Raw genomic sequence first — 12631 nt, 5'->3', positions numbered from 1 at the left:
ACCATAGCTCATTTCCTGGCCTTAATTTAATTCCTTCCATCTCAGCATTTATTCACAGTAATTACTCCTTTCTTCACTCCATTTCAGTTTTATACATCTTTCATTTTCTGACTTGTATATTTTTTGCCGTCCCCCCCTCCCACATCTGTTACATACAATGGCACTTACCTTTTCACTCTTATTAACTTGTGCACAATGTTTTAGTAGTAATCTCTGCCTTGCATATTATTCTGTTTTCCACCCTTAAGCTCCCAAGATTTCAAATCTCATCCGGTGCAGTCCCCAATAATCAGTCTTTAGTCCCCAATAATCAGTCTTTCCTTCTCATCCCATCTGGTGAGTCTCCCCTGACCGGGGTTCTGGGTGACTTTTCTAAAATATATCCCTTCCCCTAAACCTCTCCAGTCCTTTTCCTTCACCTGTTTTTCTTCCCATTCAACTCTTCTGCCAGAAGAAGGAGCCATTGGCTCCAAAAGCTTGTGAAAGTTCAGTCCTTTTGTGTGTGTGTGTGTTCCCCTGCCGCCTCTTGGTGAGTAGATTTTTTTTATCTGCCCATTTGCATTTTCTATATGATAATAGTCTTGTTCATTCATCTTATATTCTAATTTATTTATACACTCTTGTTATAGATTCAGTGTCACTTTACTTTCATCCCTACACAGACATGTCTGCAAATTTTACTTACAGACCTTTGTTGTTGTTGTTGTTGTTGTTGCTGTTATTGTTGTCATCGCCTTCAGTCCAAGAACTGGTTTGATGCAGTTCTCCTTGCTACACTGTCCTGTCCAAGTCTCATTCCTCCGAATAACTGTTGCAATCTATATCCTTCTGAATATGTTTACTGTATTCATCTCTTGGTCTCCCTGTACAAATTTTACCCCCACACTTCCTTTCAGTACTAACTTCATTATCCCTTGATGTCTCAGAATGTGGCCTATCAATTGATCCCTTCTTCTACACAAATTGTGTGACAAATTTCTGTTCTTCCCAATTCTATTCAGCACCTCCTCATTAGTTACATGATCTATCCATCTAATGTTCAGCATTGTTCTGTAGCACCATATTTCCAAAGCTTACATTCTCTTTTTGTCTAAACTGTTTATCATCCATGTTTCACTTCCTTATATGGACACAATCCAGAGAAATACCTTCAAAAATGACTTCCTAAGACATGAGTCTATATTTCATGTTAACAAATTTCTATTCTTCAGAAATGTTTTTCTTGCCATTGCCAGTCTACATTTTATACCCTCTACTATATCCACCACCAGTTATTTTGCTGCTCAAACAGCAAAACCTGTATACTATTTAAGTGTCTTACTTTCTTATCTAATTCCCTCACCATCACCTGATTTAATTTGGCTACATTCCATTATCCTTGTCTTCCTTTTGTTGATGTTCATCTTGTATCCTCCTTTCAAGACAGTGGTCATTCCGTTCAACAATTCATCCAAGTCCTCTGCTGCCTCTGAAAGAATTACAATGTCATAGGCAAAACTCAAGGTTTTTATTTATTCTTCCTGAGTTTTAATCCCGATTCCAAATTTTTCTTTGTTTCATTTACTGCTTGCTCATTGTACAGAGTGAATAACATCAGGGATAGGCTATAGCCCTGCCTCACTTCCTTCTCAACGACTGATTTCCTTTCTTGCCTCGTGTCTGTTATAGCTGCTGTCTGGTTTCTATACAAGTTGTACAAGACTTTTGCTGCCTGTATTTTACCCTTGCTACCTTCAAATTGCAAAGAGAGTATTCCAGTCAACACTGTAAAATGCTTTTCTAAGTATAAAAATGCTATAAACTTAGGTTTGCTTTTCCTAAATTATCTTCTAAGGTAAATCGTAGGTCAGTATTGCGTCACATGTTCCTTTATTTCTACAAAATCCAAGTGCTCTTTTCTGGGGTCGACTTGTACCATAAAGAAGACACGTCATGTTGCAGACAGGCACGATTAAAAGACACTCACATGTAGCTTTCGGCCATAGCCTCTTTCAGTAAAGAGACCCCCCCCCCCCCACACACACACATGACAGCAAACTCGAGCATTTCAGGCTGGAATGTCATTGCAACCAACCAACTGTCCACCCGAATGAATGGCAATCGCCAAACTGTCACCAAGAATAAAGTTGGCCACCCAGTGGCACAAGATGCTTGATTTCAACTGCTGCTTCACAACCCAGGCCATCTAGATCCTTCCCTTCACCACCAGATTTTCTGAACTACACAGGTAAGTCATCCATGTAACACATCCTTTACTCCTGTAATCCTTGTGGCTTCAATCTCCATTAACTCACTGACCTCACACCCTCCACCCAATAGTTTCCCCTTCCTCTGTCTTGTCATCCCCTCGCAATCTGTATCTCCACATCATCTTCATCATGTGGCACACCCCACTGGCTTCAGTACCCATGCATCACATGCCTAGCCCATTCAAATGTCACCCCTCCCTCTTGCTTTCCTAGCCAGAAAACCTGCTGCTTTCCTCTGAGCTGCTAGCTACCAACCCCTAACCCCTCTTCCTGCCTCCTACCTCCCTCTCTAGGGTCAGATGATGTGGAGATGTGGATTGTGAGGGGATGACAGGACAAAGGAAAGGGAAACTGTTGGGTGGAGAGTGTGGAGTCAGTGAATTAATGGAGATTGAAGCCACAAGGATTACAGGAGTGAAGGATGTGTTACATGGATGACTTATCAATGTAGTTCAGAAAATCTGGTTGTGAAGGGAAGGATCTAGGTGGCCTGGGTTGTGAAGCAGCCATTGAAATGAAGCATGTTGTGCTCAGCTGTCTGTTGTGCCACTGGGTGGGCAAATTTATTTTTGGTGACAGTTTGGTGATTGCCATTCATTGTGGTGGACAGCTGGCTGGTTGTTGTACCAACATATACAGCTATGCAGTGATTGCAGCAGAGTTGGTGTATGACACGGCTGTTCTCACAAGTGGCCCTGCCTCTGATGGGATAGGATAAGCCTGTGATTGGATTGGAGTAGGAATTCCTGGGTAAGTGGATGGATTGGACAAGTCTTGCATGGGAATGTGATCCCTGTGGCGAGGGGTTGAGTGTAGGAGTGGCATATCAGGGATGGGCCAGAATGTGATGATTTCCAGTCTCTGGTTGAAAGAGTGAATTAACTGCAAATCCGAATAAAACTGAAAAGTTAATCCTTAGTTTATGCAATACACTGACTGTATGCCTGTTAAATTTCTGAGTGTACACTTGGCTTCCAAATTAACTTGAAACCACTCTATATGCATTAAATTATCAAGAGTCACATTGCACTTTTTACATAAACTTAGAGCATGTGTGAGTGAAAAAATGATGCTTAGCAACTATTATGGTATTTTTCATAGCCACATTACATACTATACAGTGCTTTGAGGCTGTTGATATGTTGAAAAACGATGTGTAGTAAGTGTTTCCAAAAACAATGTAGCCTGTAGACCACTTTGCAAGAAATTGGATGTCATGACATTCTGAACATTGTTTATACTCAGTTGCATACTCTGCACAAAAAAACTAAGAGCTACAAACTAACAGAATCATTTCATTATCCTAATAAGTGTCATAAAGAAATGATCGACCAGCCCATTGCTAGACTAAGCAAGACTGAAAATACCCATACATACATTGAAGTGTAAGTGTTCAATTGCTGCCACCAGAAGCACACACTACCTCATTAAAAATCTTCAGAAATGTTGTGAAAAACTGCCTGGAAAAAAGGGTTTTCTATGTAGCAGAGGAATGTGTTTAGTTGTATACTTGTTCAAATGAAGATTTAATCTTTTAACTTATATTCGTATGTTTGTATGCAGATCTATATGATTTAACTGTAATTTTTACTACTGTGTTATAATATTATATACAGCATACATGTTGATTCTTACAGAGAAGATAACAGAAACCAGCCACTTCTGATAATGCAATTTATTTATTTAAATAGCACCATTACCAGTTTTGAGCTGACAGGTTCATCATCAGGCCGCTTGTTCACATTAAGATACATTTTACATTAGCTTTTGCTTTTTATTCCCCTATATGATGAAATTTCCTTGGGGTTGTGGTGCCCTACAACCAAAATCTGATTTCAGACAATGTCTATTTAACTGTGATTCTGCCTCACAATGATTTTAAACAATGTCAACAAATTATCAAAGTGATAATGTTTCAGTTAATTAGGTTGAAAAATCCATGCCATTACATTGCAGTGCTGACTTGCTGTGTTAATGCAGCAGCAAAAATTACATGAAGCAGTTTCTTTATCTTATGATACACATTGGAAGCAATGTAAATGATAAGGGGTAAATGTATATAAATAAATATTACAACAGTGGACATAACATTAATTTCTTTCTATGGCTTGTTGAAGGTGCTGAATGATTAAGCAAGCTCTTAGCACAGATACTGAAAACATCAATCATGTGAAACCCAATTTGCATGTTTCTCACGTGACATACTGAAATCCTTGGATCAGGCAGTCAGAGAGATGCAGTTATTTGCTGATTTTCAAAAAGCAGATGACTTCGTACCACACCTGGTTATTGTCAAAAAGTTTGCTCATATGGGGGTATCAACTGAAATTTGTAATTGGACTGAGGACTTTTTGATAGGGAGGACACAGTATGTTATCTGGGATGGAGAGTCATTGTCAGAAATAGAAGTAACTTCAGGTGTGCCCCAGGGAAGTGTACTGGGACCCTTGCAGTCCCTGGAGATATTGATGACCTTTCAGACAATTTTAACATCTGACTTTTGCAGATGATGCAGTTATCTATAATGAAGTACTGTCTGAAAGAAGCTGCATAAATAGTCAGTCAGATCCTAATAAGATTTCAAAGTGGTGCAAAGTTTGGCATCTTGCTTCAAATGTTCAGAGATGTAAAATTGTGCACTTCTCAAAACAAAAAAACATAGTTTCCTACAATTATAATATCAGTGAGTTACAATTGGAATAGGCTAACTCATACAAATACCTAGGTGTAACACTTTGTAGGAATATGAAATGGAATGACCACATAGGCTCAGTTGTAGGTAAAGCAGGTGGTATACATTGGTTTATTGGTAGAATACTTGGAAAGTGCTATCAGTCTACAAAGGAGATTGCTTACAAATCACTTTGCGATCCACTCTAGAATTATTATCAAGACTGTAGAACCTGTACAAGATAGGTCTAAAGGGAATACTGAATGTATACAGAGAAGTTCAGTATGAATGGTCACAGGTTTGTTTGATCTGTGGGAAAGTGTGACAGAGATACTGAAGGAACTGACGGGAAGATTCTTGAAGATATACATAAACTGTCCCGAGAAAGTCTATTAACGAAGTTTTAAGAACCTGCTGTAAATGATGACTCTAGGAATATACTACAATCCCCTGTATATCACTCACATAGAGATCATCAGGATAAGATTAGGTTAATTACTGCACACACAGAGGCATTCAAACAATCATTTTTTCCGTAGTCTGTGCGTGAAATTCTTCCCGCGCTCCATACATGAATGGAATGAGAAGAAACCTTAGTAACTGGTATAATGGGACATGCCCTCTGCCATGTACCTCATGGTCGTTTGCAGAGTATTGAGGTAGATGCAGATGCAGATGAAGATGTAGATTGTGAGACAGAAACAGTATAAATAATTCTAGGAGCCAGTTGTCAGGAAAGAATTAAGAATATCCTACACTTTCATTTTTTCTGTATGCATTTTGAACTTAGAAGTGAGGTCAGAACAGTCAGTATGGAATCTGAAAAGAATAGTACATAGAAAAGTTTCATGTGACAGTGAATATGCCATCTGCTTTTCACTTGTATGTTCACTGCATGACATACATTAATTCTAGAGAGTAGACATTAAGAAGTTACTGTTTTCTTTATATACAAATGTGTGTGTGTTTTAATCCTCACAGGATATCAAAAGATGACAATGGCAGCTTTGGTATTCAGATAACATCTGGATCTAATGGTGAAATATTTATACAGTCTGTTGTGGAAGGAGGACCTGCAGATAAGCTGGGAGTAGTTCATAAAGGTAATTACACTGTAATGAGGGAATATTGGATCTTTGAAAAATTTGTAACAAAGAGCAGCTAGCTAGTGGCTGCATACTTTAGTATTGAGAAACTTTGTTTACTTATATTTCTTTATTAAAAGAAATAATTACTTGACCTATTTACAACATTTTCCTTTCCTGTAGTCTGCAGATTCATGGGTAAGGAGTCATTCCAATCCCGGGAGCGGAAAGAATTACCTTAGGGGGAAAAAGGACAGGTATACACTTGCACACACACACATATCCAACCACACATATACAAACACAAGCAGACATATTTAAAGGCAAAGAGTTTGGGCAGAGATGTCAGTCGAGGCGGAAGTGCAGAGGCAAAGATGTTGTTGAATGACAGGTGATGTATGAGTGGCGGCAACTTGAAATTAGCGGAGGTTGAGGCCTGGTGAATAATGGAAAGAGAGGATATATTGAAGGGCAAGTTCCCATTTCCGGGGTTCTGATAGCGACCCATAAATAGGTTGGCATACGAGGGGGCCATCCTGGTACCCATGGCTGTTCCTTTTAATTGTTGGTCTGTCTGGCCTTCAAAAGTGAAGAAGTTGTGAGTCAGTAATGAGGAAAGAGGTTTTGGGTAGGGTGGCAGGTGATTGGCGTGAAAGGAAGTGCTCCATTGCAGCGAGGCCCTGGACGTGCGGGATATTTGTGTATAGGGAAGTGGCATCAATGGTTACAAGGATGGTTTCCGGGGGTAACAGACTGGGTAAGGATTCCAGGCATTTGAGAAAGTGGTTGGTGTCTTTGATGAAGGATGGGAGACTGCTTGTAATGGGTTGAAGGTGTTGATCCCGTTATCCACCAGGCCTCAACCTCCGCTAATTTCAAGTTGCCGCCACTCATACCTCACCTGTCATTCAACAACATCTTTGCCTTTGCACTTCCGCCTCGACTGACATCTCTGCCCAAACTCTTTGCCTTTAAATATGTCTGCTTGTGTCTGTATATGTGTGGATGGATATGTGTGTGTGTGCGAGTGTATACCTGTCCTTTTTCCCCCCTAAGGTAAGTCTTTCCGGTCTCAGGATTGGAATGACTGCTTACCCTCTCCCTTAAAACCCACATCCTTTCGTCTTTCCCTCTGCTTCCCTCTTTCCTGACGAAGCAACCGTTGGTTGCGAAAGCTGGAAATTTTGTGTGTGTGTTTGCGTGTTTTTTTATTGTATCTATCTACTAGCGCTTTCCAGTTTGGTAAGTCATGGAATCTTTGTTTTTAATATATTTTTCCGATGTGGAATGTTTCTTTATATATATATATATATATATATATATATATATATATATATATATATATATATATATATAAAAAAAAGTGCTGGCAGGTTGATAGACACACAAACAAACACAAACATACACACAAAATTCAAGCCTTCGCAACCAACGGTTGCTTCATCAGGAAAGAGGGCAGGCGAGGGAAAGACGAAAGGATGTGGGTTTTAAGGGAGAGGGTAAGGAGTCATTCCAATCCCGGGAGCGGAAAGACTTACCTTAGGGGGAAAAAAGGGACAGGTATACACTCGCACACACACACACATATCCATCTGCACATACACAGACACAAGCAGACATTTGTAAAGGCAAAGAGTTTGGGCAGAGATGTCAGTCGAGGCGGAAGTACAGAGGCAAAGATGTTGTTGACAGACAGGTGAGGTATGAGTGGCGGCCACTTGAAATTAGCGGAGGTTGAGGCCTGGCGGATAGCGAGAAGAGAGGATATACTGAAGGGCAAGTTCCCATCTCCGGAGTTCTGACAGGTTGGTGTTAGTGGGAAGTATCCAGATAACCCGGACGGTGTAACACTGTGCCAAGATGTGCTGGCCATGCACCAAGGCATTTTTAGCCACAGGGTGATCCTCATCACCAACAAACACTGTCTGCCTGTGTCCATTCATGCGAATGGACAGTTTGTAGCTGGTCATTCCCACATAGAAAGCTTCACAGTGCAGGCAGGTCAGTTGGTAGATCACGTGGGTGCTTTCACACGTGGCTCTGCCTTTGATCGTGTACACCTTCCGGGTTACAGGACTGGAGTAGGTGGTGGTGGGAGGGTGCATGGGACAGGTTTTACACCGGAGGCGGTTACAAGGATAGGAGCCAGAGGGTAGGGATGGTGGTTTGGGGATTTCATAGGGATGAACTAAGAGGTTACGAAGGTTAGGTGGACTGCGGAAAGACACTCTTGGTGGAGTGGGGAGGATTTCATGAAGGATGGATCTCATTTCCATATATATATGTATATATATATAGAGGGAAACATTCCACGTGGGAAAAATATATGTAAAAACAAAAATGATGTGACTCACCAAACGAAAGTGCAGGCAGGTTGATAGACACACAAACATACACACAAAATTCAAGCTTTCGCAACCGATGGTTGCTTCATCAGGAAAGAGGGAAGGAGAGGGAAAGACGAAGGGATGTGGGTTTTAAGGGAGAGGGTAAGGAGTCATTACAATCCCGGGAGCGGAAAGACTTACCTTAGGGGGGAAAGAAGGACATGTATACACTTGCATACACACACATATCCATCCGCACATACACATACACAGACATACTTTCACGCCATACATAGACAAATGTCTGCTTGAATTTTGCGTGTATGTTTGTGTTTGTTTGTGTGTCTAATCAACCTGCCAGCGCTTTCGTTTGGTAAGTCACATCATCTACTTTCACGCCATACATAGACAAATGTCTGCTTGAATTTTGTGTGTATGTTTGTGTTTGTTTGTGTGTCTATCAACCTGCCAGCACTTTCGTTTGGTAAGTCACATCATCTTTGTGTGTGTGTGTGTGTGTGTGTGTCTATATATATAAAAAACAAAGATGATGTGACTTACCAAATGAAAGTGCTGGCAGGTCGACAGACACACAAACATACACACAAAATTCAAGCTTTTGCAACAAACTGTTGCCTCATCAGGAAAGAGGGAAGGAGAGGGAAAGACAAAAGGATGTGGGTTTTAAGGGAGAGGGTAAGGAGTCATTCCAATCCCGGGAGCGGAAAGACTTACATTAGGGGGAAAAAGGACGGGTATACACTCGCACACACACACATATCCATCCACACATATACAGACACAAGCAGACATATTTAAAGACCAATGTCTGCTTGTGTCTGTATATGTGTGGATGGATATGTGTGTGTGTGCGAGTGTATACCCGTCCTTTTTTCCCCCTAAGGTAAGTCTTTCCGCTCCCAGGATTGGAATGACTCCTTACCCTCTCCCTTAAAACCCACATCCTTTCGTCTTTCCCTCTCCTTCCCTCTTTCCTGATGAGGCAACAATTTGTTGCGAAAGCTTGAATTTTGTGTGTATGTTTGTGTTTGTTTGTGTGTCTGTCGACCTGCCAGCACTTTCATTTGGTAAGTCACATCATCTTTGTTTTTTTATATATATATATATATATATATATATATATATATATATATATATATATATATATATATATATATATATATATATATATATATATATACTCCTGGAAATTGAAATAAGAACACCATGAATTCATTGTCCCAGGAAGGGGAAACTTTATTGACACATTCCTGGGGTCAGATACATCACATGATCACACTGACAGAATCACAGGCACATAGACACAGGCAACAGAGCATGCACAATGTCGGCACTAGTACAGTGTATATCCACCTTTCGCAGCAATGCAGGCTGCTATTCTCCCATGGAGACGATCGTAGAGATGCTGGATGTAGTCCTGTGGAACGTCTTGCCATGCCATTTCCACCTGGCGCCTCAGTTGGACCAGCGTTCGTGCCGGACGTGCAGACCGCGAGAGACGACACTTCATCAAGTCCCAAACATGCTCAATGGGGGACAGATCCGGAGATCTTGCTGGCCAGGGTAGTTGACTTACACCTTCTAGAGCACGTTGGGTGGCACGGGATACATGCGGACGTGCATTGTCCTGTTGGAACAGCAAGTTCCCTTGCCGGTCTAGGAATGGTAGAACGATGGGTTCGATGACGGTTTGGATGTACCGTGCACTATTCAGTGTCCCCTCGACGATCACCAGTGGTGTACGGCCAGTGTAGGAGATCGCTCCCCACACCATGATGCCGGGTGTTGGCCCTGTGTGCCTCGGTCGTATGCAGTCCTGATTGTGGCGCTCACCTGCACGGCGCCAAACACGCATACGACCATCATTGGCACCAAGGCAGAAGCGACTCTCATCGCTGAAGACGACACGTCTCCATTCGTCCCTCCATTCACGCCTGTCGCGACACCACTGGAGGCGGGCTGCACGATATTGGGGCGTGAGCGGAAGACGGCCTAACGGTGTGCGGGACCGTAGCCCAGCTTCATGGAGACGGTTGCGAATGGTCCTCGCCGATACCCCAGGAGCAACAGTGTCCCTAATTTGCTGGGAAGTGGCGGTGCGGTCCCCTACGGCACTGCGTAGGATCCTACGGTCTTGGCGTGCATCCGTGCGTCGCTGCGGTCCGGTCCCAGGTCGACGGGCACGTGCACCTTCCGCCGACCACTGGCGACAACATCGATGTACTGTGGAGACCTCACGCCCCACGTGTTGAGCAATTCGGCGGTACGTCCACCCGGCCTCCCGCATGCCCACTATACGCCCTCGCTCAAAGTCCGTCAACTGCACATACGGTTCACGTCCATGCTGTCGCGGCATGCTACCAGTGTTAAAGACTGCGATGGAGCTCTGTATGCCACGGCAAACTGGCTGACACTGACGGCGGCGGTGCACAAATGCTGCGCAGCTAGCGCCATTCGACGGCCAACACCGCGGTTCCTGGTGTGTCCGCTGTGCCGTGCGTGTGATCATTGCTTGTACAGCCCTCTCGCAGTGTCTGGAGCAAGTATGGTGGGTCTGACACACCGGTGTCAATGTGTTCTTTTTTCCATTTCCAGGAGTGTATTAAAAAAACAAAGATGATGTGACTTACCTAATGAAAGTGCTGGCAGGTCGATAGAAACACAAACAAACAAACACAAACATACACACGAAATTCAAGCTTTCGCAACAAACGGTTGCTTCATCAGGAAAGAGGGAAGGAGAGGGAAAGACGAAAGGATGTGGGTCTTGAGGGAGAGGGTGATGTGGGTCTTAAGGGAGAGGGTACAGAGTCATTCCAATCCCGGGAGCGGAAAGACTTACCTTAGGGGGAAAAAAGGACAGGTATACACTCGCACACACACACACACATATTCATCCGCACATACACAGACACAAGCAGACATTTGTAAAGGCAAAGGCACTAAACTGTAACTGAGAGACAGCTGGACCACACAGTTGCTGAACGTGTTGCCCAACATCATGTGCTTCACTTTAATGACTGCTTTACAGCCTGCACGATCTGGATTGTTACTACCAACATCAGTTTTTCTGAAGCGCATATGTGGAAACTCTTGATACAATGTATCCTTTGTTCTTGTAATCCACCTGGCCTCGCCATTTGCTAGTCCGTATCCTACACCCACCTATGCCCATCCCTACTTCCACTCTAGGACCACTCACTCCTTTTATTCCACCAACTCTCCAACTTGTCTTTTCTCCATCTTCACTTCTTCTCCCTCCCCTTGCCCTCAAGCAAAGCCACCATGACACTGCACCTAGCAGCCCTATCCTGTTCCTACCACATCCTTGCACACTCTCGCAGACAGCACAGGCTCTTACCCCGCCTGTACCCTCCTATCTCCCCCACCCCCACCCCACTGCAGCAGATTGCTGTTCACGTCAGGCACAGATATGGCTGCATTTTGGCTCCAGCACTTGGAGACAGTGGCCATGTGTGTGTTTTTTATGTTTCAGTAGAAGGACCTTGTCTGAAAGCTTAATATTTTTGCAGTCTTTTTCATTGCGCCTTTCTGTGACTCAGTGCCTCCTCCATATGGTGAATTGCAATCTGATGTTTCCACAACGTTGTTATTCCATCAAGGAAAAGAAAATAATGAAACATAAGCATGGGAAAGCAAATAATGGAGAAGTATTAGTAATAGTGGTAGTAGTAGTTACAATAATGACAATAACAAAGTAAATGGGAAAGGACTAGGAAAGGAAAAGAGGTTACAGGTCAGTGAAAAAATTTTAGTTAGCAGAAAACCATGCTAAGATGTTACTGAATTGTAACAAACATTAGAGGAGCATTTTTGTCTCGTGCAGTTTGGAGGAGCAGATGCGGGAAGCAGTGAACCCTCATCAGTTTGGCTGTTGGAAAAGGAGACCAGTAAATGGGGTCCTATATTTATTTCTAAATGAAGTTTATAGTTCAGTCAGTGACAGAAAGCATACATAGGAACATTCCTTGATTTCACAGACACCTACAAACTTATCAGCCACGAATTACTTATGGATAAATTGCTTCAGTATGGAATTAGGGGGAAATGCAAAGATTCTGTCAGAATGTAAAATGTAATCACCTCAAAAAACATTATTTTATCGACTATGGTTGGAGAACACCAAAGTTTTTTCCATAAATTACACTGTAGTAAGTACTGCAACCAGCCACAATTTTTCTTGAAATTTTATTGTACCAGTACTAGTTTTGGCCCTGAGCACATCATCAGATGGTAGTGTTGACTTCTTTCAAGTTT

At 42.5% G+C, this 12631-nt stretch overlaps 1 protein-coding gene across 1 annotated transcript in view; it reads left to right on the top strand.

The window, feature by feature from the left end:
• Window positions 1-12631, top strand: part of LOC126255514 (tyrosine-protein phosphatase non-receptor type 13-like) — a 245893-nt gene that overhangs the window by 190413 nt on the left and 42849 nt on the right. The window contains exon 13 of the mRNA XM_049955401.1: window positions 5902-6023. Coding sequence (XP_049811358.1) covers window positions 5902-6023 — 122 coding nt within the window. The remainder of the gene's footprint in view (window positions 1-5901; window positions 6024-12631) is intronic.

The sequence above is a fragment of the Schistocerca nitens genome, chromosome 1, assembly GCF_023898315.1.
Source record: "Schistocerca nitens isolate TAMUIC-IGC-003100 chromosome 1, iqSchNite1.1, whole genome shotgun sequence".
NCBI lineage: Eukaryota > Metazoa > Arthropoda > Insecta > Orthoptera > Acrididae > Schistocerca > Schistocerca nitens.
This window is presented reverse-complemented; position numbering and strand designations above follow the sequence as displayed.